Raw genomic sequence first — 24,772 nt, forward strand, 5'->3', positions numbered from 1 at the left:
ACCTGTGCCGATTCAGGTGTTGACTCCTTACGCAAAAGCGTGGAGAGAAGTATTTTAAAGATATCGTGCAAAAATAACTTTTCATTTCAGGATAGGTGCTCGGGGGGTGGTGGTGGTGGTGGAATTGGGGGCTTAGTTCATATACGCCTGCGACGCAGAGGGACGCAAATCAGTTCATATACGCCTGTGACGCAGAGGGACGCAAATCCAGTTAAAGCGCAGAGCTGCAGCCAGCGCTCCAGTTTCGTCCCTAGCCACACTCTCCTTTTTACACAATTCCTGTGATACTGAATTGGCTTCTCCGAAATTCCGGTTCGCCCTCGGATTCAGCAAATCAGAACGGTTACCATCACGGCCTCCCTTTCGAGATGGAACGTGGAGGAACAGGGCTTACAATTCACACGAGAATTACTTCAAGTTTTGATGTGTTTAGGATGTACCAGCAAGGCTATAAAAGAAAAAAGGAAGAATTTAATTTCCTGACCAATATCTTGACCTAAATATAGCCAACCTGAGGTTTAACTGAGGAAATCTACGTTGCTACATGTAAAGCATTTGTGTACTGTCTTGAGTCATCCTCTATCAAGCGCTTTCCTTCTGTACATCCGTTGGAATCTGTCCACGAAGAAAAATAGTTTTAAGTGCGTTGCAAAGCGTCCTCGCATGAAGTCAGCTGCCAACGCCAGTGCAGAAGTTTGCATTTCGCATCGAGTTGGGTCGCAGCCCCATAAGGACTGCGCTTAATTGCACCGGGATCAGCATCCAGTCACGTATCTCACAGGATATATAGGGAGATATTTTTTTTTTAATTTAATTTAAAAAAAAAAAAAGGAAAAAAAAAAAAGCTAAGTAACTTCCTTAGGAGACACAAATGAACTAGCTCGTGTGGCTAATACAAGATTTGCCTATAGCGCTTACAGAGCGTGTGATTAATAGGCTTCAGGAGTCGCGAGCTAGTGCTGGACGGGGAGGAGGATGAGGAAGGCGTCAAGGAAGGCAGTGTTTTCTTCACAGGATCAATCCTAAACATTGCCATGGAAAAAAATGCCCCCCTTCCCCACCCCCCCCACCCCCAGGTAAACCGTCTCCACAACTTCCATCGGGACCGTTCCCCGCCAAGGCCGTAGGTGAAGGACACAGCGCACGTCCCAGCCTGTTCTGAAGCCAAACACGCACTCTGGCTCCCCGAACTCTCCATCTCCGCTACAGAAGTCTAAATATTTGGGCTGGCAAGCCGGCAAAGCTGTGCATGCTTACAGGGGATTGTTTTATTTATTTATTTTTTTTATTTTATTTTATTGCAAGGATGGATGCAGGCCAACGTACTTAATAGTAACCACATGGTAAAATAAATAAGAATGCCTGTATAGACTTAAAAGTAAATGTTAAATATTTGCTCTGTTTTTTTTTTTTTCTGATGTCTTCTATGCCAGCTTTGAAATGGCCGTGTGGCAAACAGCGCTTTTATTTTGCTGTGTTTTCTTAAGCCTGGAACATTTAATAATTTCTAATTAAGCCATCTACATTTTTAGGATATTTATGAGCAAACTGATACGGGCTCTTAAAAATGTGCCGGGGAGGGGCAGAAGCTGTACACTACGCTCATATTTAGTTGTTTGTTTGTTTTTTTTTCTTCCAAAGCCATGTAAAAACTATCCACATTTTTCTGTTTTCGAAAAGGTATCCGCTGGATAGAGCGAGGAGAATTGCCATTAGCAATTTATATTTCTCTTCCTATGTTTAGGAGCGTTTTTTCTTAAAATAAGCTGATCGGCCTCCGGGCCCACAGCGGAGAATAGCCCGAACACAGGGGCAACTGTTGGGTAACTGCCTGCTGCCGCGAGGCGGGGGGAGCCGGGAGTCAGCCCTTACATATCTGGGATGCCTAAGCTAGCTTAGAAAAATAAAGTCAATTTTGACTGAATGCTTTATTTACTCTTTTTTAATGTTTTTTTGGCAAGAAATGAGTCAAGTTTTTCCAATATTTTATATATTCAACCCAGCAAGAGAGGCGGTCCTTACTTCTCGTCTCGATACTTTTGTCAAGACCAAACCCAGTTCATATTTACACGGTTTGCTTTCTAAAAGCAAATCTTTCGGGGGGCCTTGCAATTCCAGCACCTAAAACAGGCGGTAACGAGATGGAGCAACTAAATGCGCAATTTTTTTCATGCAAAGGCAGAAACATTACAAGCATTTCAGAGCTGACCCACAAAGTACTCCAAAAAGTGAGAAATCCTGAAAAAAAACGAACGTCGAGCTAATCAGGGAAGACATGATCTAAATAGCAGAGAAGAAAAAAAAAAAAAAAAAAAAAGGAAAGAACTCTTACACGTTTAACAGTGTAAACATAAAAAATAAAATTTTATTTACAATCGCATCAGCTCTCTACAGTTGACCAACGTGGACTCTCACGGATGCGAGAACAGCAACAGTGACCTTCAGGGATGCTCCAGGGGAGAGCAGCTCTCGGGGCAGTCAGTACTGTCTGTCTCAAAAAAAAAACCAAAAAAACCAGAAAGTTTCACAGCAACGGGCACCTGGGCAATACGAGGTTCCTTCGTATCAATTATGCATGAGCATGCAAGGAAATGATATCGCAGGAAGGGATTTGAGGGCGTGTTTTGGCAAGGCGATGCACACCGAGTGGCCCATGTTTGCAGCAGATGTGAATTAATATGGCATATCTGAAGGCAAGTCAAGAATCTCCAATTTAGACAAGTCATGACTGGACGGGGCTTTTTTTAGCTGCAGTTGGACTGGAAACCTGTATAACAGCAGAGTAGCAGACTGAAACTGGAAATCCTTATTTAATATTTAATACTGGCTGTTTACATTAACCTTCCCCTGCCTTCAGAAGTTTTAAGTACGTTTCTCCACATCTCAAATATCTATACACAGGGAGGAGAAGAAAATATGCATCATAATAAACAAAATCTGAGTTTACCTGAAGTTCAAATGCTCCACTAGAACATACCCATCTGAGAGAAGGGGGGAAAAAGAAGTGAATTAGTAAAGTCCTGAGCAAATAAAGTCGCAGTGGCTAAATACAAAGAACATACTGTTGCTTCCCCCTCAAAACTGGATTGAAAAGTGACCACCCATGCCAGAGACTTTCTGCAAACTTACATCTGCCCTCCGAATTGCGGCAAATCACTGCACTGCCCTCCGTGACATCAATAACATCCAGCTGTTCTCCAGCTGTGACCGGGAGATCAACTCTCCTCTTACTGAGGACCGAGCAATCGGCAGTGGCTGTGTTGATGACATTGATCTCCTTATCATACTGCAGAGAAATAAAAGGAGGAGTTAATTCTAGAGTCATGTGCGATGTCTTTAAGGGCAGTGGGGACGGATGGAGAGAAGAGATCTCAGAATGGGTCGTGAGGCTCTGCTTGGGGCTGAAGAGGGGGGAAAAAAACAGCAATGGGCTTGATGAAGACCCTCGATTAGGGGAGAAGGCAGCAGGTCAGTGGGACATCTCTTCCAGCCTAGATAAGGACCAACAGCTTTCCACCGTGCATCTCTCAAGCACGACACATGGCTGCTTTCCTCCTCTGACACAGCTAAGCCTCTAAAAAGAGACACGTACCATAAATGTTTTTCTAAAAATCTTCTCTTCTTTTTCCATCTTCTTGCTTTTTTCCACATTACTCTTCTTGACTTTGAAGATATTTCTGCAGAGAGAGAGAGAGAGAGAGACATCCACACACCTCTGAGCTCCAGTTAAAAAACCACTGGCACACTGGAAAATGCCACCCAGAGCCTAAGTCCGGTCTTGCCTGCAATGAACTCTTGGAAGAGCAAAATACGTCGTTCACATCGCTATTTTTCATAAAAGGATGAATATACAACTCCAACCTGTTGGTGAGCATAGCTTGAGCCATTTTCTATCTCCATTTGGAATAACTGTTTTCTCGCTGAGCAGCGTGGGAACAAACAAACTCTCTATCAAGTGTTTCAAATCAGTCGTGTTTTTATACAAGTCAACAATTCGCTTTCCCCCCAGGAATTTGTCTCCCTCTGGTTTTATTTATATTCAAACATAAAGGGTCCCCAGATAACTTTCATCCTGAGTCATTTATGGAAGGGGGGCTTGAGAGAGCTCTCCAGGTTTTTGTTGCTTTTTTAGAACGTGGGGGAGAAAGTCCCCCAAGCAGACATTTGTATGGCACCATAAAGTGAAAAACAAGCTCTTCTAACCAGCTCAAGGGGAGCCATGGCCATTCGTGCTGGGGCATTCCCTGGGTATGGAGATGCCACTCTTTCTGGTTTGTACATGAAATGCCAACTGTGACATTCATTTTAAAACTAAGACAGGGGAAAACAACAGCCAAACCAACAAAAAACACCTGCTTGCGATGAATCATTCACCCTTGGCTAACTTTCACACACTTAAAATGAAGAGGAGGGGAAACAAGAGCTGAAATTACGGACTTTTAAGCTGTGAAGAGATTCCTCCTTGGCACTCTCAGCCTGGGGGACCTGCGATCTCTAAGGAACAGATGAAATTGCATCGGCTTCTTGATAGTCTGTAAAATTATACGCATGACTTTGCGCGACACAACAAGGGGTGTTTAGGCAACCCCATGCAGGAAGTCTGTGGTAAGGACCCATAAAATAGATTTCTGATTTGCATTTGTTTGTAGTCCTGGGTATTGGGTCATGAAAAAAGCTCATTGCAATGCACGTTTTTCTGCTCTTAAAAGGGAAATGAAAATTCCTACATCCATGTGAATTTTCGCAGCACTGGTAACAAAAAGTTTTATTCGTGCTTTTAGGCACAAATGCCATAGCAAAAGGAATGCAATAAACCCAACTGCAAGAAGAAGACCCAAGAAATAAATACTTTAAAACCGGGTCAAGGGCAGCACACGGGCAATTATATAGGCAAGTACATATGCTGTGTACAGGGCCTCTAAACACAGTGCGTTTGCCAAAATCGCAATAGCTGATCCAGGGAGATCAAACATTTAATCAAGGCACAATTAAGGAAGGAATGGGACTGGCTGGGGCAGAAAAGCAGCCAAATATATAGCAAGTAGCATCTTTTAGTGTCAGCCAAGTGGGAAGACACGATACAACTTCAGGATGAGGCCCTCAAGGGTATCTCCCGCTTGCTCACAGTTCAGATCCAAGAGTTTGTTGTGCCCTCAAGATATTTTCTGCAAAAAGTTTCCCGAAAGCTGTGTTCAAAGGGAAAGGGCCCTGGAGCAGCAGCCAAACCCAAACGTGTGCGCAATCAGGGGCATCCCGCTCCCGCAAATCCCGCGCACAAAGTTAGACAGCACGGGAAAACATAGAATGGAAATCAAGACCTTTCCACATCGTTGCTGCTTTTCCTTTGGTCCTTATCCTCTTTCGCCGTCAGAAATCTTGGCATCCAGGTTTTGTGCTTGTCGTCTTTCTCCCTGAGAGGAGGGGAAAGAGCCAGGCAGAAATTCAAGATTTTCCAGCAGACCGCGTCCCCTGCCCAGACCCGTGTACCTACAAAGTTGTGATTTTTCTCCCTCTCTCCCCCTGCAACCACCACTGAAACGCAAACACTTGCTGCGATTTATACCAGCACGCGCCGCCGCCACAATCATCTGGCAGCAAGACATCGAGACATGCTGTTCCTATTAAAAGTAATTTTTCTGACAAGGAGCTTGCCAGGACGGGGCCGATTATCGGGTCTGGGAGCCGGAGTTTTCCTTCCTTAGGAAAACTATCTGAATTTTCATGTGTTTCAGGGAGCAGCTCTCTCCTTTTCACGTCGCTGGCACTAACTAGGTAACATTGAAGAAACATTCTGCGGGATGCTCCTTGCCAAATTAAACACATATGGGGAGGGCACCTGGATGGAATCCCGACCGGCTCACGACCCTCGGTGGCTTGCAGTACCGCAGGCTGCCCAGGGCACAGGTTTGTGCCAAGAAGAACATCTCCTTGGCCCCAGGCCAGCCCCAGGAGAGGGCACCCTCCTCACCTCGCCTCCCTCTGCCCTGCCTCGACATCGTCGTACACCATGTCCTCCTGGGAAACAGCCGCTGTCAACCAAAATGGAGCAGAGAAAATTATTAGGAGCTGTCGTTCGGAGCCTGGTATTCGAAGTGATGGATTGCAGGGGAAGATTGGGGCTGCTGCTAGTCGCTCAACCCAAAGGGGCCAAGGCAACGTGAAAGGAAGACCCTCGGGACTCTGAAAACCAGCCAAAACTCCAGCACAAGGCAGGATGCTTGGGTTTGTGAGTTGTGTTTGTGGGCAAGTTTTCTGGATGGGTTTGGCCATCCAGCTGCAGGGATGCAGCAAAGCCTCAGCTTCGCACTGCAGCCCGGACATGGGTATGTTCGCTCCAGCACCTTCTCAAGGCTTGATTAGTGGGGACAGTTTTTTGCATCCACCTCCGTTCACACAAGGCATGAACTCGTCCCTCCAGCAGGCAGCAATAAGCAGCAAAGTTTCAGAGAGCTGCCAGAGCACAGTCGGCTGTTGAGCACCACCACCGGCCCGGGAGCAGTGGCTCAGCGTGGACCGCTTCGCACATGGCTTTCCTAAATATATTCAGATCTGCGAGAGGAATGCTCATCTTCAAAGAAAACCACCCAAAAATAAGTAAAACACACAGCCTCAAACGAAGCACAAGCATCTCTATCAAGTCTTCAAAGCTAACACTGCCACATTACATGATTTTGAGAAAGGCACAATGCCTAAAGTTGTTTTTCAGTTGCGCAATACATTTGCCTCTTCATACACACACACAAATCCCCAAGAGCTAGATGCACGTATGTTGCTTACCTAAATTTGGTACCGAAATGGAAAACAATCTGTGGATAGAAAGAGGCTTTTAGAAACAAGTTTGCACATCAGGATAACCCAAAAAGCCATGAACACCAACAAGCTGGCAGCAGGCAGTGCTCGCGGCTGAAGCGATGGCGGTACGTCTAGGTGCACGAGCTCCGTGACACCAACCACATTTGCCAGAATTGCATCCCTTGCTAAATCAGCATCTCCATCCTCCGGCAGCAACAAGAGCCATCTGTTCATCAAGCAGGTTATGACATCTCCGTTGCACCCCAAGAACAGTCCAAATCATCAAAAGCGCCCTCCTCCTGCCCACCGTTCACCCCTTCCGAGTAGTTAGAGGGTTGGTGGACAGTTGGTAACTGCAGTCAGTAGTAATTCCATCCTTGTAGTCTGCCAATATCATGCGTTGCCCAGGAATTTAAATGTGGAAATGACTGTAGATATCTGAGATGCTTGCGGGAGCTTTAAGGGCTCTTTGTGACAGGAGAAAGGCATGAAACCTGGTGGCTCCTTCCCTATAATGATATTTAGCAGTAATGCGGGAAGGAGACACTGCCACGGCAGAGCACATAGCGTGAAAAGGCTTTTGAATAAAACAAACCTTCCTCAGGTAAAAGAGGAAAGGGTTAATCTGAAATTTCCAAAGAAATAAGAAAAAGTAGCATTTTCCTGGCCTCCGGGCACCGTGCACAGGATGAGGCACCCGCTGGCAGCCGGGGAGGACGGGCTCTGCAGGCGGCTACTGTGCACTTCAGGAAAAGGCAGTTTCCGTGGAACCTTAACCAGGAGTTTGAATATTAAAGTAAGAGTCCCCAAAAGGGCACTATAGGAAGTTACACAATATCCCCTATCCTGACTTGTTGGACTACAGACTCAACAGTAGACTTCTTCAGCAGATGCTGTCGCCACCTTGACTATAAATGATACTTTGAATAAAAACACTCAACCCTTCAGAGCCACATCAGCAAGCCTTTTCTGAATCCTGGCCCACAGGTCTAGGCAGCAGGTGTCACGTTTCTGCGTTCCCTTGCGTGCCCGCATCACGCCGAGGTATCAGAAAGATACCAAAGGCAGCAGAAAGCCTACGAAAGCTTGGACACTGCTGTAGGACCAACTGCCGTAGATGCCAGACACTTCGGAGAAGCTGCACAGATGGGCTATTGGTCACATCTGCCAGAGCAGCTCCTAATGAGTTGATAGAAGCACTTTTGGCATAACTTTCCCAATAAAGCTGTATTCCTTACTCCTAGAGCTCCTGCTCTCAAATTATTGCAAATATGAATGCTCAGGTTTGGAGGCGGGAAGGGGTTGGACAACCAATATTTTCTTACCTTAAGTTTTCATTTAACTTGATATTCTTCAGCTTCAACTTTTCTATCTTAAACAAGTTTCCAAATCTTTTTTGCTTTTCTGTTCTGTCCAAAAGAGAAACAGGTTTTAAACTGAAGAGGCACAAGGCACTGAAGTGAGAGCTCATAGCTCCGGAGATCCTGAAGCAGGTACAGCAAGGTCAGCAGCCCTCAGCCCTCAGCTCAGCAGTAGGCTTTAAGACTTAACAGCGTCATGCAGATGGATGGATTCAATGGGAATAGGCACCAACACGGCAAAAGGTGCTTAATTATAAAGTCCAAGCTCAAACCTTTGCTTAGCTTTACACTTCTCTGCGTTAAATGAAGTTGTCCTCCTCTGACCCAACAACTACGGAATGCCCTGGGTTTCTTTGGAGTAAAAATCCCCGATGAAAGGGACAAAAGACGCATGCAGTGCGCATTGAAGGGGGACATCAGGAGCATCTGTCTGTGCCACCCTTCATCACACATTTCTATTGTGTATGCTCTTGAGAAGGAGGTTCCACTACACACACTCCTCTCTGAAGCTTACGGGGGGTTGCAAAGCTACACAGCGATTTTCTAACAAAGTAACTGTGAAGAACCAAGATCCTCACGTGGGGGACATTACCCGTGCGCAAGTACTATTACAAATACTTTGTGTGTATCAGCACGCCTAATCCTGCATGTGGGATCAATAGAGAGACTACAAAAAGACTGCTTTGGGGATTAAGACGCTGACCTCTGAACGCCATGAATTTGGTCCCAACCCTAGCTTTCTCGTGAAGTTCCCTTGCAAACCCGGCAAGATGCACTTGCTCCTCTGTGAATAAGCAACAGGGTTTAATTTCTGCTGCTGTTCAGTACCCGTGGGCAGAGAGGCGCAGAAGAGGCTTGGGTACGCTTCCCAGCGATGTGGGACACGCACGGTTGGTCCAGGAGCCACATGCAGATGCCAACGCACTACCCACTGACTGCAGAAGGTCATGCACCTCCACCACTCAACTCCCACGGACAATTTGCAGACAAATGCCACTTTCACCTTTTAATAAGTGCCCAGTCACCTCCAGGGCTCCACGTTTCCCACACCTTCTCCCCTCTCCGGCACACACAGGCTCTACGTGCACACATAAGCTAGACTGGAAGCCAGATGCAAACCAGTACGAGTCTCACATCCGTAAGGGAAAAGCAGATGTACAGCAACACCTTATCGTTCCTCCCACACTGCTCCCGAGAAGAGAGCCACCAGATGCGCTCCAAGCAGTTGCGTGCAGCATCCCAAAGGCTGTCTCTGTTTCTCACAAAGGGATGCAGGAAATCTTTTACTGCGTGAGGGTAGGGAACCGCACAAAGGTAATAAGTAAAAAGACGACTAGCTTCACGTTTCACCTCTTAATACATTCGGGAAGCTCAGGCAACGTATAAACCTGAGGCTGCAAAACCCATTGCTTTTATAACACACCCTGTGGAAGCAAATATCTTGAGAAGGTACATAAAAAAGAGCAGGTCGCAAGTTAGTTACAGCACGTTGGCTGCACGCATTAGCTCACAGCCTGGGCTCCTTTCAGCTTTCCAACCTCCTATGATCTGAAATGTGCGCTATTTGTCCCTTTTTTGGGGGGGGGACAATGTCCCCATTTGTCCCTCCAGCGTTACCTCTTTTGGCACACAGAAAAAAAAAGTGCCGTTTCTCAGCTACAGCTGAGCAGCGCTTTTGATGAGGAGAAGGGTAGCAAGACTGTCCTGTGTGTTTTATGCAAGCAGAGGTCCGTAAGGGGAGTGCTTCCAATGGATGGAGAGTGCTACAAGCTCTAATAGAAAAGCCTCATAGCCTAGGGGTTTAATTTTTGGCGAATATTTTTTGTTCCGTAAGTGGCAGCCAAAGGGGAAAGAGGGAGGAAGAGGGGGAAGAAACCCACCCATGCAACAACTATTCTGCAGTTGCATCAGGGAAAAAAAAGGCTTCCAGCCAGTACCTGGCATGTGAAATTAATGAAGCATGGTCAGTATTTCAAAATGCAGGCTGAGAAATTGCGACTTACTCCGGTTTTGCTGGATCATCACCCCCAGTTTCAACATCTTCATACGTTTCTTCATAGCTGTTTCCTGAAACTTCAAACCAAGGCATGCCATTATCACAAACCACGGTTCAGTAGCAATGAGGTGAGGTTCGCTGACAAATTGCACCCAGGCCATTACATTTTAGTCTTACAGAGGCTTCAAGGTTACTCAAATGAATTCCATGCTAGACACGTTGCTCCCCACTGGTTTTAACGGGAATTTAGAGCAACCTGGCCAGAAGGAGACACTATAGATGTCATCTCCCAGGGACCATCCCAAATTAAAAGCAGCTCCCGTTTGAACTTCCCCATGTGCGGCACTTACTGCTGGTTGACGCAAACTGACTCGAGGCATCTGACGCTTGGCTGCTAAAGGACAGAAATATTATATGGGGATGTGCTGCAGAGTAGGTTTTAAAAGACATTTCATTGACACATCCATTGCAAAGAGCCCAAGTCCATACTTACAGTCTATCTTGCATTTCCTCCACGTCATCGTATATCTCCTCCGGTGTCTGCAGAGAGGGCGAAGTGTTTTGGCTCAAGGCTGTTGCTTCTATCGCAGGCTTTGGACCACCAACATACACACAGCGCGCTGGAAACGAGAAAGGACCTTTGCTTTTGAAGCTTTTCTGAGGAACTTCCCTAAGGGAAAAGACAACTGTTGAGGACAACAGTTGATGCCACAACAAATAAGAGCCTACGGATGTACTTTCCATTCCTGGAGACCAGGAAAGTTGCTGCTCTGATCCACTTTGAGAAAGAAAAGCATTTAACTTTAAAACATATTAAAGTTTTAAAATATTTCAGGTTAATAAAAATTAAAATGTCCATCGACATTCTCAGTTGTGGCAGCTCTGACCCAAATGCTCCTCACCAGAAAACATCCCAAGAGACTATTCATGGATGTTTGCAGAGTGACTGAAGTGAGGGCTTAGCACAGTTGGTGGAGATGCTAAGATCCAAATAACGAGCCAGTCCATTGGGAATACACCTGTAAATCAACATCTCAGAAAGGAGACAAGGAGAGAGAGTGTCCCAGAGATTATTTCACCAAGGGCCGCAAGAGAGCATGAGGGTTGCACCTCATGAGGTAAGAAAAAGATTATTACTGGAGGACTCTGCTAAGTGGCAATATTAAATCCCTAAAACTAGTTTAAGAGAGTTGGAATAATGTAGAAATGCAGCCACACAAATAAAAGCAGACAGTGTTTCTAAATGAACACAGACGCACCAGAAACATGCACCACCACAATGTGGTCTAGGTATTGACCCAAATCTCTGCAAAACATTCAAACCCCTATGAAGAAGGAAAGGATGGGGTCGTGGGGAGGGGGGGAACCAAACGGTTCTCCGAAGCAGCCTCTCTGGTGAAGCAATAGCAGGAAGCTCACCATGAACACTTTTTAAAAAAAATTCTAACAGAAATTACCTCCAGCTGTTCAAAGGTCAAGCAAACCAGCAGGATTTCTTACAAAAACAGACACCAACCCAGAAAATTATTGTGAAGTGATTTAAAATAAAATAATAATAAGAATAAAAAAAAAAAAAACCAACCGAGGACCACACCAATAACAACAACCACAGCCACAGTCAATTTACACTTCCTCCTTCGCACCCCTGGTCTGTCCGCAGGACCCAACGGAGCTCCTTTTCTCGCTTTCGTCTTTGAAATGCTGCCACATCACACTGAGGGCTCGCAGAGGCAGGAGTAAGCCTTTGCAGAGTAGAGCCCATGCACACTTACACCTGAAGCTGCAAAACAGTGTTTACAGAGGAGGCACAACTGGGTTTAATTGTGCAGCTAAGGTGCACATCACCAGCTCCAGATGTTATCTCAGAGCATCGTGACAGAAAGAGGCCAAAGTCAGAAAAAGGCTCACTGGAACTACTAAGAAGATGGAGCAAGGAGCCACCATCCATCTTAATAAGAGACAGGGGGAGGCTTCAGGCTCTCATCCTGCTCACGTGTGTTTCTACCACAAGCCTCAGCCAAACCCTTTTCTGAGACTCAATAAATTATGAGAAGCAGAGGAGATGGATTTCAGCTCCCTCGGATAAGGGCAGTCTGCTAGAAAAACAAACACCTCGGTTTGAGTTATGCAGATGGTTAACCAACTTAGGAAGCTATTTGCAAAGCCAAAATAAATTATTCAGACCAGAATACAAATGTGCCTGCAACCTTTTGCCCTGGTTTAACTAAATAGGTTCAAGAGTTGCATCCAAATTTAACATTATTTCCCATATGGAAGAGACATTTGGGCAACAGATGGGACCAAGAATTGAGGAAACACTCAACAGCGCAATGAGATACTCACAGAACTCCGCTCCGTCTTTTGCCAGCCCTTGTGGGGTAGGATGCTTTGCCGTCTGGGTGCTGGTCACATCCTGCTTCGCTTGTGGCACCTCCATCCCACCTCTACCATCTTCTTTGGTTTGGTTATTGGGACACATGTATTCATTTCCACCTGTCTGAGATCAGGTATTTGGTTTGGTCAACACAGTCTTTAGAAACAGCTTTCTAATATAAGCTAATAAAACTTACGTATATACGTCTATAAAAATACGTTATTTTTCTGTGGAGTTAAAACAGTTTCATGCCCTCTTCCATCAGGGATTTCTGGTAGACATAAGTCCTGCTTGGCAGCGCTACCTGCTGCCTTTTAGGCAGTAGCAGTTGAGCAATGAGCAGGCAAAAGAGAAGGCAGAAAAAAAAGGGTGATTAATGACTCAAATGTCAACTGTTTCCTGAAGAGAGGGAGGCTAGAAGGACAAGAGACATCCCACAGTAATTATTAAAAGTAATCCCAAGGATACGATACCTTGAAAATTTTGTTTCCTTCCTCTTTCTTTCTTTCAAGACCTGTTTTTTCCTCTTCTTCATCCTCTATTACAGCTCTTCCAGAACTGAAAATTTCAGAAATGAGAGACATCTCGGAACAGAGACACTTCAGCAAAGTCACAGACGGACAGCTTGCTTCATGAGTGTGCACAAATAAGCAGCTCATTTTCCGTCTGAATAAGGCAGACGCCGAAAAGACCGCCAATACTAAAAGTAGGGGCAAATCCAAATCTAAAGGCCACTAAATACTTTGGGGTAATGGCAATCACTCTCAGAAAAGAGACAAACTAAGATAATTGTTTTCTAGTAGCAGGAATGGACAAGTTCGTTCCCTTTGCCAGTGGTGGTACCCGGTTGACAAGATGTGCCTCTCAGCATACTATATTGCAATTTAGGGAAGAAGATACAGCAACGGGAGGCAGGACATGGTACCTTTTTTCCAGCATCACAACATTTCCCAGGGAAGTGACCCCCTTTTATCACATGATTCTTCAATCTCCATCGAAAAAACAGCCTTCAGCCAGTGACAGTGATTATACACTGCAAGGAGTTTGAAATGTGACATTTATAGGGTGAAATTCAGTGTGGACCTTGCCTTTACCACACAGCTTTGGACCTGGAATCTGGCGTCCCGGTTTGAGAGTCTCATTTCCCTCCCTTCTCATACTGAAAGAGTTCAGGTTTCAGTAGGAAAAGACAATGGTTGGGGTTTTTTTTGTGTGCGTGTGCCAGAGGAGAGAAAACCTCCCCTCCAGATACGCTTTAGAATGAAAATAATCTTAGAAACCATGAGTGCTGACACAGAAGAGCATCATTATCTACCTTGTTCTGGTCATGAAATATATGAAATTTCTTTCTATTTACTGAGTGTTACAATATTCTAACCCTAACCTGGGTTAGCTGTGGGGTTAGAAGAAGCTTGAGAGAAAGGAAAGGAAATTACCTGGATTTGGCAAATAAAAATGTCTTCTGTTTCTAGAATAAAGAAGAGGAAAGCCTTCAGCCACTGTGCTTGTCTCAGCAGTCAAGCTTTTATACAAGGCCTCAGCTGTCATATAGCATTGAAAGAAATATTTCTTTAGAAAGCCCAGAAGCATTTTACGTTTGGAATAGTCATCAGACAAGGATATTTCCTCTACTTTGCAGGACAGGGGATACACATATTGACAAACTATGTAGGGATAATATAGCAGTGCAAGGGATCAGGCCAATGAAGCTACTGGTCAGAACGAAAGCAATTACAGGTTGGAGAGTTTACAGAAGAGGAGGAAGGGTTTTTTTATTAAGTAAAGAGTTTCCAAGCTACCGTAAAATAAGACTACAGCCAAGCCAGAGAATGTCTCTGCAAATCATGCCCAGATAAGTGCACTTGGAAACCTGTGCTATTTCCTGGATAAATTGATTGCTTTGCAAGTCAGGACGTGAAAGTAGAGTTTGACGTTTTCCAAAGAGTAATTTCCCCCTCTTTTAGCAGAACCAGAACTGATACCCAGTAGATGATCATCTCCTGGCATGAGGTGACATGTTCTCCCAGCCCAGCTACCCGCTGTGAGCTCGGCCGTGCAGCCAAGCAGGTCTTCTCTAGGGACAGCTGTAGCAATGCCCGCCCTGCGCAATGCACTGTCTTGCCTTCGCCGCAGGATATCTCCACCCCCAAGGTGAACTGCCACTGCCTTTGTAGCCGGGGTAAAATGAAAAGAGCCAGGCCACCGTTTGCAGCAGAGATAACCCTGCAGTGGGGGATGAAAACCCGTACAGTCATGCCCGCAACAGTTGTCCTTGCTTACAAGCCAAAGCTCGAAGCGTGTTGCCATGAGAAGGAACCCGGCTCAGTTTGGGTTTTGTGCCTTCACAGAGGGATTACAAGGACCAGCCCACCCTTGACAGGAAATTCCAGAGCAATTCAGTGGATTTTTCCTCCAAGAATTCATGATCTTGATATCGGTGGTTGACGCTTACTTGGTCTACCACCAACATCCAGGTGGTGTTATCACTTCCTTACATGTTTGCAGAGGAAGTCAAGGGAACTGAATCTCTCCCCCAGTGCGTTTGGAAACCTCATTAGTCCTCACGTCCCCTCTGCAATTTCTTATTTATTTTTTGAAAGTCTTCACAGACAACACACATAAAGATATACTCGGCAGATAAGAAATACAGGTATCAAGAATCTCTAAGATAGGAAAGCACAATATGTATGGTATAGTCAAGCCCAAAAGATCAAAACCAGCTGTGAGGAGACTTACCTTGCGCTCTTGAGGCTCTGACTTAGGTACTAGAAAAGAAAAGTATTACTTTTTAGTCTGTGTTAAAGTCACTGCACTTTAAGTTGCAAAACCCAACTTCAGCCCACGTGCTCAGCGTCCAGGCACACATTCACCATAGTACATTCACCATGTCCTACTGGCCAGGGTCCTTCAATTTGCTGTTTGAATGTTGGCTTACATCCAGAGGACTGCAGCATCGAGCTTGGCTGGCCACAGTTTTCATAGCCCTTGGGGCAAACCCGAAAGGGCCGTGGTGGGCAACCCCAAGGAAGTTGCTTGGCTCTTGTTCCAATGGGAGAGAAAACCAAGGCACAAGGCAGAAAGTAACCTCCCCCCAAAAGGGGAAACTTTGAAAAAAGTAAAAGCAGAGCAGTGGCAACTCTGACAGAGAAAATTATACTGGGAAGAAACAGTGATGGCGATGGAAAAACTCTGTACCCTGAAAAAAAAACCCTTTCCCAAGAAGATGCTGAGGTTTGCCTCACTGTCTTATTTTCTTTCTCTTCTACATGGGTAGTATCTCATGACTTTTCCCCACTGTGGTTTTACTGTAGGCACCATCTCACCACTAAAACGGTGATTCTTTTTTCTCTGTGCTCCAAAGCCCTCATACAGTGTGCAGAGGGACGATACTGACAGTCATCTTTGGTCACCCCTACCAATGTGCAACTGCTTTTCTCAGCTTGAAGAAACGGTATTATTTCCTTTTTTAAGGGTTTTATCCCAGATAGCATGTATTTCACCTCACAACCTTGCCTTGCAAAGTACCTTCAATGACACACGAGGTTGTGGCGTCCCCAGACTGATTCAGGTACGTCGGGCTTTCTTCATAATTACACTTCTCTTCAAGTTGAGCACTGAGAAGATGAGAGAAAAGAGAGGAGAGATTTTTTTTTCCAGTCCGTTTAGAAGTCTGAAAAAAATTATTCATCGTAAGGACAAGGAATTCTAGTGCTTTGATACTGAGCCTTCAAGAAAGCAAAGTGAAATCAGGAACTCCTCGGAGGGACAGGAGACCTGTGCCAGACACAGGGTTCAGCTTCCCCTCAGTGTCCCCCACTGCATTTCCTTTGGGGGGACAGGCTGCCCTTATAGGGTTCAAAGGACATCAGGGGGACTTCATACTGGGATTATGGACTTCTGCCTACAGTGATCCCTCAAGTAGAAGCAGAACGAAAAGTGTAAGGAAATCGGAGCGCAGCGTCTTTCAAACCTACCACAGCGACTCAAAAATTAATAACAACGCAGTTGCACCGTTCGGCATGCTGTTTCTCACTTAAGGAAACAGGAAGGGGAAAACACAGACATCAGAGGGTACAAATAAAGGTCCTGCTCCCGAGCTTATCAAGCGACACGCTGCACACCGACACGGCGGGTGGCATTTGCCAGCCCTGGGAGGAGGCGAGGTGTCGCAGCCGCAGCACCGCACAGCCTCAAGTATTGGGCTTCAAAGCCCAGTCCCCGTCTCCTCATTCCCCTTTTTCCTTTCCTCCTCCAGAAATTCAAATTAGATTTGTTTGGAAACGGGTGCAGAGAGAAACCCAAGCCTTCCCAGAGCTCCCAGGCAAAGCCCCGAGGCTTCCCCTCCACCCACGGCGGCAGAGATTGCGGCAGCTCAGGAGTGTATTGGGAAGTGGCAAACGCGCAAGATGCAGCTTGCATGACACGCGGGGGATGGGCGAGGGTGGTGAAAGAGCATCAGGAAGAGTTAGTAGAGTGAGAACCTCCATCTTTTAACAGTAAGTCCATAATAAACTTCAGGGAGGGTTTGGTTTTCCTTGAATCACCCTGCCGCCGCAGCTCAGCGTCAGCAGAGTAAGGGCTAAGTAGTTGTTGCAAACCAGAACAAGAGGAACCAGAAACTCAAGGTGCGTTTTAACAGTAGAGAAAACAGAAGAAGAAGTGGCAGCTGAAGTCAAGCAGAAGCTTATGCTAATGCTGCGGGGCTGCCCCAGCCCCCTGCTCTCCCCCGCAGCCCCCCAGCACTGGGGGCAGTGCCTGCTGGCTTGCTGGTCCCACAGCGTGTTTTGGACACCCAGGTCCCACCAAAGGGGACGCGCATATACGTATTGCATTAATACCACAAACGGGTATTTTGTCTCCAGTGCCATCGCTTATGGAAGAGGAGACCAGGAAAACCCCCCTACCCTTCGCGTCGCCAGCCCAACCCTGGGATAGAATAGCATCCCAAGAGCTTGGCCGGACACCAGACAGCCCTTCCCATACACCACAGTGCTACGCCAGTCCTGAAACACAGCTGGGTTGATGGATCTCTGAGTAGCATCGGTGAAGTCAGAGCGTTTATCCCCAAACAAGGAATCAGAGCTCAAGATTAGTTGGCACAAACAACTACGTCAGCGTCTCTAAGAGACCAGACCTCATTACAGGTGAGGCTCCCACCTCTGGGCTTCAGGGGAGGGAATTGCTGCCCCCAAACCTCCGTGATTTTGCTTTTATGCTGGAGTTCATTTAATTCATTTCCCCGGTTATCACACGGTTAATATTTAACAAGTGACCTATTGTAAAGACCATACCAAAAGCATTAGAGGAAGATAGCTAATCTTGCTGCAGTGTATTACCAGGACAGCTTCCTTGTGCTGCATGACAGCTTTGGAGCTGGTTATTTTTTGACCGGTTCTCTTCTGACACGTACAGGTTAAAAGTTAAACAAAACACCGGCCAGCGCTGACGGGAACACCTCATGATGTGAAAAGCACGACTTGCTGTGTCGTTAGCTGCGAGAGTTCGTTGTTTGGGCACAGAAAGTATTTCAAGAATTCATCTTTTATTTTGCTTTGCTTTAGCCGTTCCGCTTCCCATTTTGCCAGCGGTACATTCATGCATCTAAACCCAAACATGTATATGAATATTTTCCCTCCGCTTTGGCTGTTCTTGTGGCACAGAACCAGGACCACTACGCAACCACTCGTGACCAGTCAGAGACGTACCAGCAAAAGTCAGGATCCCCTCATACACAAACCCAATTCCATCCGCAAGATTTCCGAGCCATTTCAGACACCCCTGGTAACCGGTTGGCTCACGTGCTCTGGTGAGCGAGTTTGGACCACCGCTCCATAAAAATCTCCTCTCGGCATCTGGAGGCAGCCGAAGTCCTGGGGACGGGGAGGGAGGGCAGTGGCTGCACAAACAGGCAGGAGGAGAAGCTCCTCCGCTGCTGGCGAAAAAAGCCCTCAACACCTGCTGGTTACGTCAGGGCTTTGTTTCAGCAACTGTTCTCAAAAGCGTATCTTTTCTAAAAACACCGAGTCTGAGTACATGGAAAACAGGAAGGGAAAAAACGCGCAGTGGGCGGCTGCAACCAAAGCACTGGCAGTTTTCCCTCCGACCGGCTAAACCGGACCTAATGACACACGGCAGGACTCTCCACGCTGCTTAAAGAGCTCAGAGGAGAAAATAGGGAGGAGGCTTTCTACTTTAGGAGAAAGTCATCCCAGACAGCTTTGAGTTTCCCACGCAGGTTCGCGCAATCCCCGAAGCTGCAGCAAATCACTGCCTATGGAAGCGGGATGTTCCCTCCAGGCTGCACGGGAATCATAGAATGGTTCGAGTTGGAAGGGACCTTAAAGATCATCGAGTTCCAAACCCCCTGCCATGGCAAAGGACACCTCCCACCAGCCCAGGTTGCTCCAAGCCCCATCCAGCCTGGCCTTGAACACCTCCAGGGATGGGGCAGCCAAAACTTCTCTGGGCAACCTGGGCCAGTGCTTTTCCACCCTCAGAGTGAAAAATTTCTTCCTACCATCTAATCTAAATCTCCCCTCTTCCAGTTTAAAACTGTTACCCCTCATCCTACTGCTACACTCCTTGATACGGACTCCATACCCATCTTTCCTGTAGCCCCCTTTAAGTACTGGAAGGGGCTATAACATCTCCCCGGAGCCTTCTCTTCTCCAGGCTGAACAACCCCAACTCCCTCAGCCTGTCCTCACGGGAGAGGGGCTCCAGCCCTCAGATCATTTTTGTTGCCCTCTTCCGGACCTGATCCAACACATCCATGTCTTTCCTGTGCTGAGGGCTCCAGAGCTGGACTCAGTACTCCAGGTGGGGTCTCACCAGAGTGGAGTAGAAGGGCAGGAGCATCTCCCTCAACCTGCTGGCCATCATTCTTTTGATGCAGCCCAGGATGAGGTTGGCTTTCTGGGCTGCAATTGCACATTGCTGGCTCATGCTGAGCTTCTTATCAACCAACACCCCCAAGTCTTTCTCTTCAGGGCTGCTCTCAATTCATTCTCTGCCCAGTCTGTATTTGTGCTTGGGATTGCCCAAGCTTGAGACGCTTCAGCATCATGGGATGGGGATGCTCCCGTCTCCTACGAGCCACACAGTGCCTTGCCACACGCTTACCTTTCAGGAGTCAAGTAATCCTCTTCATCAGCAGCTGCACACAAACACACAGAGGATTAGCGTTTGAAGGCAAGACCGCTCTCTTCTAGAACACGGGCTGCAGCGATGGGGAGGTGTGACGGGGACGGCCCTTACTTGAGGCAGCCCACCGCACACAAAGGCAGGCGTGAAACAACATTGCCAGCAGAAACTGGGGATGTGGCTATGTTAATATGTCATTATTTCACGTTTCCAGGCAACAACTTCAGGCTTTCTAGAGATCAATAATTGAGGAATATTTAGAGAGCATGGAGACAATGACATATAAACGTAACTAGCTCCCTCCATCAAATGAATGCATTTAGAAAAGGCAAGTAGATTAGAAAAGAGCTCCAGTGAAAGCCTCTCTCTTTCCCTCTTATTCTTATCGAGGCCAGGGCAGACCAATAAGCACTGGCACAGCAAAGCCAAAGAGAGTTTAGCTGAGCCCTTCCTAGAAAAGCAGCTCCCTTTGAATTCAGCAGAAGTTATGCCTAAAGATCTGGCTATAATTAAGCCTGTATTTATATAGAAACACCATTTAGCAGCTGAATAAGCGGTCCAGAATATTCTATTATGCAACATCAATAGGGTTTTATTATGGGAAACCGAACTTTTGCATTTCTTGATGTTGGAACATTTAACGACGTTGCCCTCTGTTGTATTTAAAACAGAAGGGGGGGGGGGGGAGGGATTAGCAGACCGGTTTCTACCGATTTTATTGTGCCCTCCCACAGTTGTGTGCTGCAGAGTCAAGGCATTTCCCGTTGAAGCGGAGTGATAAAGATCAGCTCGCCGCCGACGCAGCTGCTGCTGCTGCTTTACAGCCAGCTGTAAAGCGCTCACAACGCACCGCAGTTGGGGAGGGAAGCGGGTTTCTGCACTGGGGGGGGATGAGGTCCAGCCTGGAAAACCAGATCCCTTTTCCAGATTCAGAGCAAAAATCAGTCTCACTGAAACCGCTGGGCTTTTTCTGATGTTAGAGGAGGACGTTAGAAACAAGTGACAACATCTTATTTCCCCGTGCTTGGCATGGTGGCTTTATAGGCGTCAATAAACTGCAAACTATTATTCATTATTTTCTGCATAACAGGTTTGGGGACAAAGACTAGAAATCTCTTACTTGTTTCACTTCCTTTGCGGACTGAAGGCACGGTGCTTCGGAAAGCGCTGAGATCAAAGTTTGGGGGTCTTGCCGGCTTCCCGGGAGCTGGACCCAGGGATTCGGCTGAAGGGAGAGGTTTAATTCTCGGCCACTTGCTCCTGGGGCTGTCAGGCCATTTTCCTGCTCCGGGCTGGCAGAAGGGAGGCTCTGATTCTGCTCCGGAGAAGCACAAGGACGGGCAGTGATTAGCCCTCATTTAAGCAAAAAATCCATGTAGGATCATTAGTTGCTAGACAGACTTTTCTAACCAGCTCCGCTTCCTCCCAATTTCAGCGTCCCCGTTACACAGCGGGGCTCTTACCATGTTAGAATGGAAAAGTACATGGAAACGTCCATTTTTACCGATTTTTACAAAGTTAACCGTGTTGGGGCCTCAGCTCTCGACAGCTCCCTTCCTCCGGATTATAAAATACTAGCCTAATTTTCTGTACCGATAACAGTTTAATCTGCCAGGATTTAGTGGCGTAGCTGTTTTCCATACACAGCCCGAGCGAGGTAGCTTTCCAGGGTAAACAAAGACTTAATCTTTTTTAGTGCCCCGTCACTCGGCCTGACGTCAGCACGGAGAACTTCGTGGCATTCGCGTTTCCTAGCGCCCGGTTTCTGTAAGAAATATTGCAAGGAGAATACGCTCTCCGAGCTCAAAAATGACCTTTTGCAAAGCTGGGAGGGTGCAGGAGGGGAGTTGGGGTTTAAGGCATTTTAATTTGCCTTTGGCAAAGCCAAGCCTTCATACGGCTGTGGGAAAACCGAAGAGCAGGTTGTAGTCACATTCACCTTGTAACCACGAAAGGCCAAAGCAGACCAAAACTGAAGACACTCCCCTGTCCTCACTCTTCATCCTACTCTAAAAACGTGGACGATTTCTTAAAGTCAGTTTTAAAAGATTTGGTGGAGAAGGGGAGCCCGCCCTTTTTTCCGAGCTCAGCAGCAGTTTGAGGCCCATTTTTTATCTCCAGGACCCCCAAGGGAGGAAGGGAGCACTTCAATGGGCCAAGTTTGGCCTCTTCTTTAAGGGTCCCAACTCATAACAGCTTTTCTCCTCATCTGCTGTATCCCGCACTGTCAGAGCACCTATACACATACATACTCATATGCTTATTGTTAAGAGTACAGCTTACTATACCTTTCTGGTGCTGAGGCTGCTTTCTCGGTGCATGGTAGTCCAGTCGGCAGAATGCCGTTGATGCCGCGCTCTCAGCAGCAGCTCCATCAGAGCCACTGTGGCCTCTGGGAAGCTGGAGAAGAGCCGGCCCGCTGCTGTGCAGAGCATCCTTCTTCTGGGCAAGCAAGTCCAGCATGGGCTTGCTTCCAGAGGGTCGTATCCTGTTGCCGCCAGACACAGCTGGAGCGTGCGTCGCCCTCTGCTCCGGGCAAGGGTGCACGTATAAGTTTGCTGCCCGTTGGGTTGGGGGCAGCATTACGTTTGCTTTCTCAGTCTTCGCCCAGATCTGTAGGGTATGGTGGAAAGAATTTGGGAGCGAAGGGTTCTCTTGAGCTGTTTGGGCTGATCCTTGCCGATCAATGAGATAGGATGGCAGAGGCTTCTCCGGACCGTTCTTGGGAGAACTCAGCCCTTTCTCCGGGACGGTGCCTTTGTGCTCTTCGTTGTGCCTCGTTGGCTCCTTGCAACCCAGCTTGGCTCGGGGCCATTCCAGGGGGTTGCACTGGGTGAGCACAGAGGCTCGGGAGGCAGGATGGGCAGGTTCATCCTTGGGATTTAGTTTTACCACTTCTCTCTTACTTAGAGGCGGAGGGTTGGACACGGTGTTACCTCCAGAGCCGGGCTCGGGTGCGATCTCAGTGGGAGGCTTCTTGCGTGGCTGCACCAGCTTGCTGGCCAAGTTGGAGTCATTTTGAAATTTTGCTCGTAGGGCTTTGAAATTAGTCACACCTTCCTGGGAGGGGGAAAAGAGGGGAGCACAAAACATCTGCTTTCAGAGGTGGCAACAGGCAATTTATATGACCATGATCATTTCAGAGAGAAAGAGAGAGAGAGTAATCACCAAGGATATGCAGAACCTGGTGAAAATTTTAAAGCAGGAGACGAGAATTAGCTCATTCAGAGGATCCTCCAAAGGGTCACAAATCACTGCTGATCAAGGCGGTAGAGCAGAAACAGGGGGAAAACACAGGAGCAGAAAACACAGAGCATGGGAACACAACCAAGCAGTGCCAGCAGGAACAGAGGAGATGGGTCCTGCTCCCCAACATCACCCAGTGCTGGAGACTCTCCCTCAGGAGGTCCTGGCAAACACTAAAATGAATGTTAGAGCTTCCCGGCAGAGGTGCTGCAATACCGTTTATGCACCTGATGGACAGGAACGCTGCACTTGATTTTCAGTACACAAGCACCAGCCAGGGGAGAGGCCGATGCTGTTCCAGAGATCCCCAGTCCATCCCCTGCCCCCTCTAGAAAACTCCACCATGGGAAGAGAAGCACCGAACATCCTTCTTGGTGGGCTCCAAATGACCCCTGGGACAAAATCTTCTTCCTCCACTGTGTTGGTTCAGCTCAGTGTCCCCATAGCTCTTTAGGTGCTTCTCCCCTTGCTGCTGTTCCCACCCCATGAAGCAGAGGACATACAAATCAAACATGCAGGACAGCAAGAGCATCTCCCAGTCCAGTGATGAGTACAGGCTAAAATACTCAATTCCTCTCCCGTGCAGTTACCAGACCCCAGGTTATATACGATTTGGAACAAAGAGAGCTGATCAGTGACAGCACAGTTTAAAAGGGCACTTAAAGAACATGTTGTTTCAGGTCTTTGTCCCCGGGCATCTCACCGTCCCATGCTGGAGAAAGGGGACCACAGTTTTTGGCTGCAATATTGTGGCTTAAATTCAGCCCTGAACTGAACTAGGGAGAAAATACGAAGAAAAATTTACGAGCTACTTAAGTCCTTGAACTGCTCTATAAGTTTTTATATGCCATGATTACATTAGGTGCACTACTCTGGCAGCTTAGTTCAGCGCGGAGAACTGTAAGGCTTCACGAGAACCTGTCTAATGAGGAAATTGGAAAAAATTATCTAGGACAGAACTTCGTTATTCTGAAAAAAGCCCCAGCCTTAAGTGTTAAGGCAGAACAGATGAATAGCATACTGAGGGTTTATTGCATTTAATTGCACGATTTATTAAACACTGACAATTTCTCTTGAATAACCCCTTTCACTGACTTTATTACTTTCACAGGGCAGCGCATGATGTAAAGAACCAACCCTTGGGGGAGAGGTTTGAATTGCTCCAATTATATTTCATATTAGTGGTCAGCAGCGTGATGCCGCGTAAGCTGCCCAGACAGCCTAATCTAGCGGCGAGCCGATGGGAATGGGAGTTTTCAGAGGCATACGGAGGATGAATCAGATTTTGGGGGAAAAAAAAAAATAAAAAAATAATCCCACACGTACCCGATCCCTCCAGCGATGCCAGACAGGAAATAAAGCAGCGAAGGTGCCCTAATGCAATTGCTCCGAGTTTTCGCACGCGCTGCAGCAACAGTTGAAGAGTTCAATGCTGTTTAACTCTCCTTACTGATTTTCTTTACCGTAGCGCACAGCCCCTCATCCATGCGCTCGGAGACAAAGGAAATCGAAAAGAAAAAGTACCTGCATGTCTCAATGTGCCACAGGCGAGGCGGACTCCTGCGAAACAGGGTTTTCGGTCCGGACGCTCCCTGGCACTGGCTGTGACACAAAGGGCTGTGACAGTCACTAGCTTGGCACTACCTTTCATTAAAGACAGATGGATGGATGGATGGATGGATGGATGGATGGATGGATACAAGCCTCCCTTTTTTTTTCCCCTCAGGTTGTTATTCCTCTTGCCTTGAAATGGCAGCTTCAAATGATTCGCCTAATTAGCGGGAAGGTTATCTGTGCTTACACACTCTCAGCGCCCTTCACTAGAATATACTTTTCCCCCAGTTTGCAGCCTGCTGGGAT

The 24,772-nt window shown here is 47.0% G+C and overlaps 1 protein-coding gene across 1 annotated transcript; it reads right to left on the minus strand.

Moving 5' to 3' along the window:
- Positions 1–2,080: 2,080 nt before the first annotated feature.
- Positions 2,081–24,399, minus strand: FYB2 (FYN binding protein 2; the record flags this gene model as incomplete). Its single annotated transcript, XM_082484071.1, has 20 exons — positions 2,081–2,492; positions 2,948–2,981; positions 3,130–3,286; positions 3,593–3,677; positions 5,319–5,411; positions 5,969–6,029; positions 6,778–6,806; positions 8,118–8,201; positions 10,157–10,226; positions 10,500–10,543; positions 10,643–10,769; positions 12,493–12,646; positions 12,997–13,072; positions 13,960–13,991; positions 15,260–15,288; positions 16,049–16,137; positions 19,646–19,679; positions 20,787–20,981; positions 21,955–22,726; positions 24,376–24,399. 20 exons carry the CDS (start codon positions 24,397–24,399, stop codon positions 2,381–2,383), a joined length of 2,301 nt encoding a protein of 766 aa, XP_082340197.1. The 3' UTR covers positions 2,081–2,380.
- Positions 24,400–24,772: the final 373 nt, after the last annotated feature.

This window comes from Vanellus vanellus (genome assembly GCF_965231255.1).
Source record: "Vanellus vanellus genome assembly, chromosome: 5".
In the NCBI taxonomy this organism is placed as follows: Eukaryota; Metazoa; Chordata; class Aves; order Charadriiformes; family Charadriidae; genus Vanellus; species Vanellus vanellus.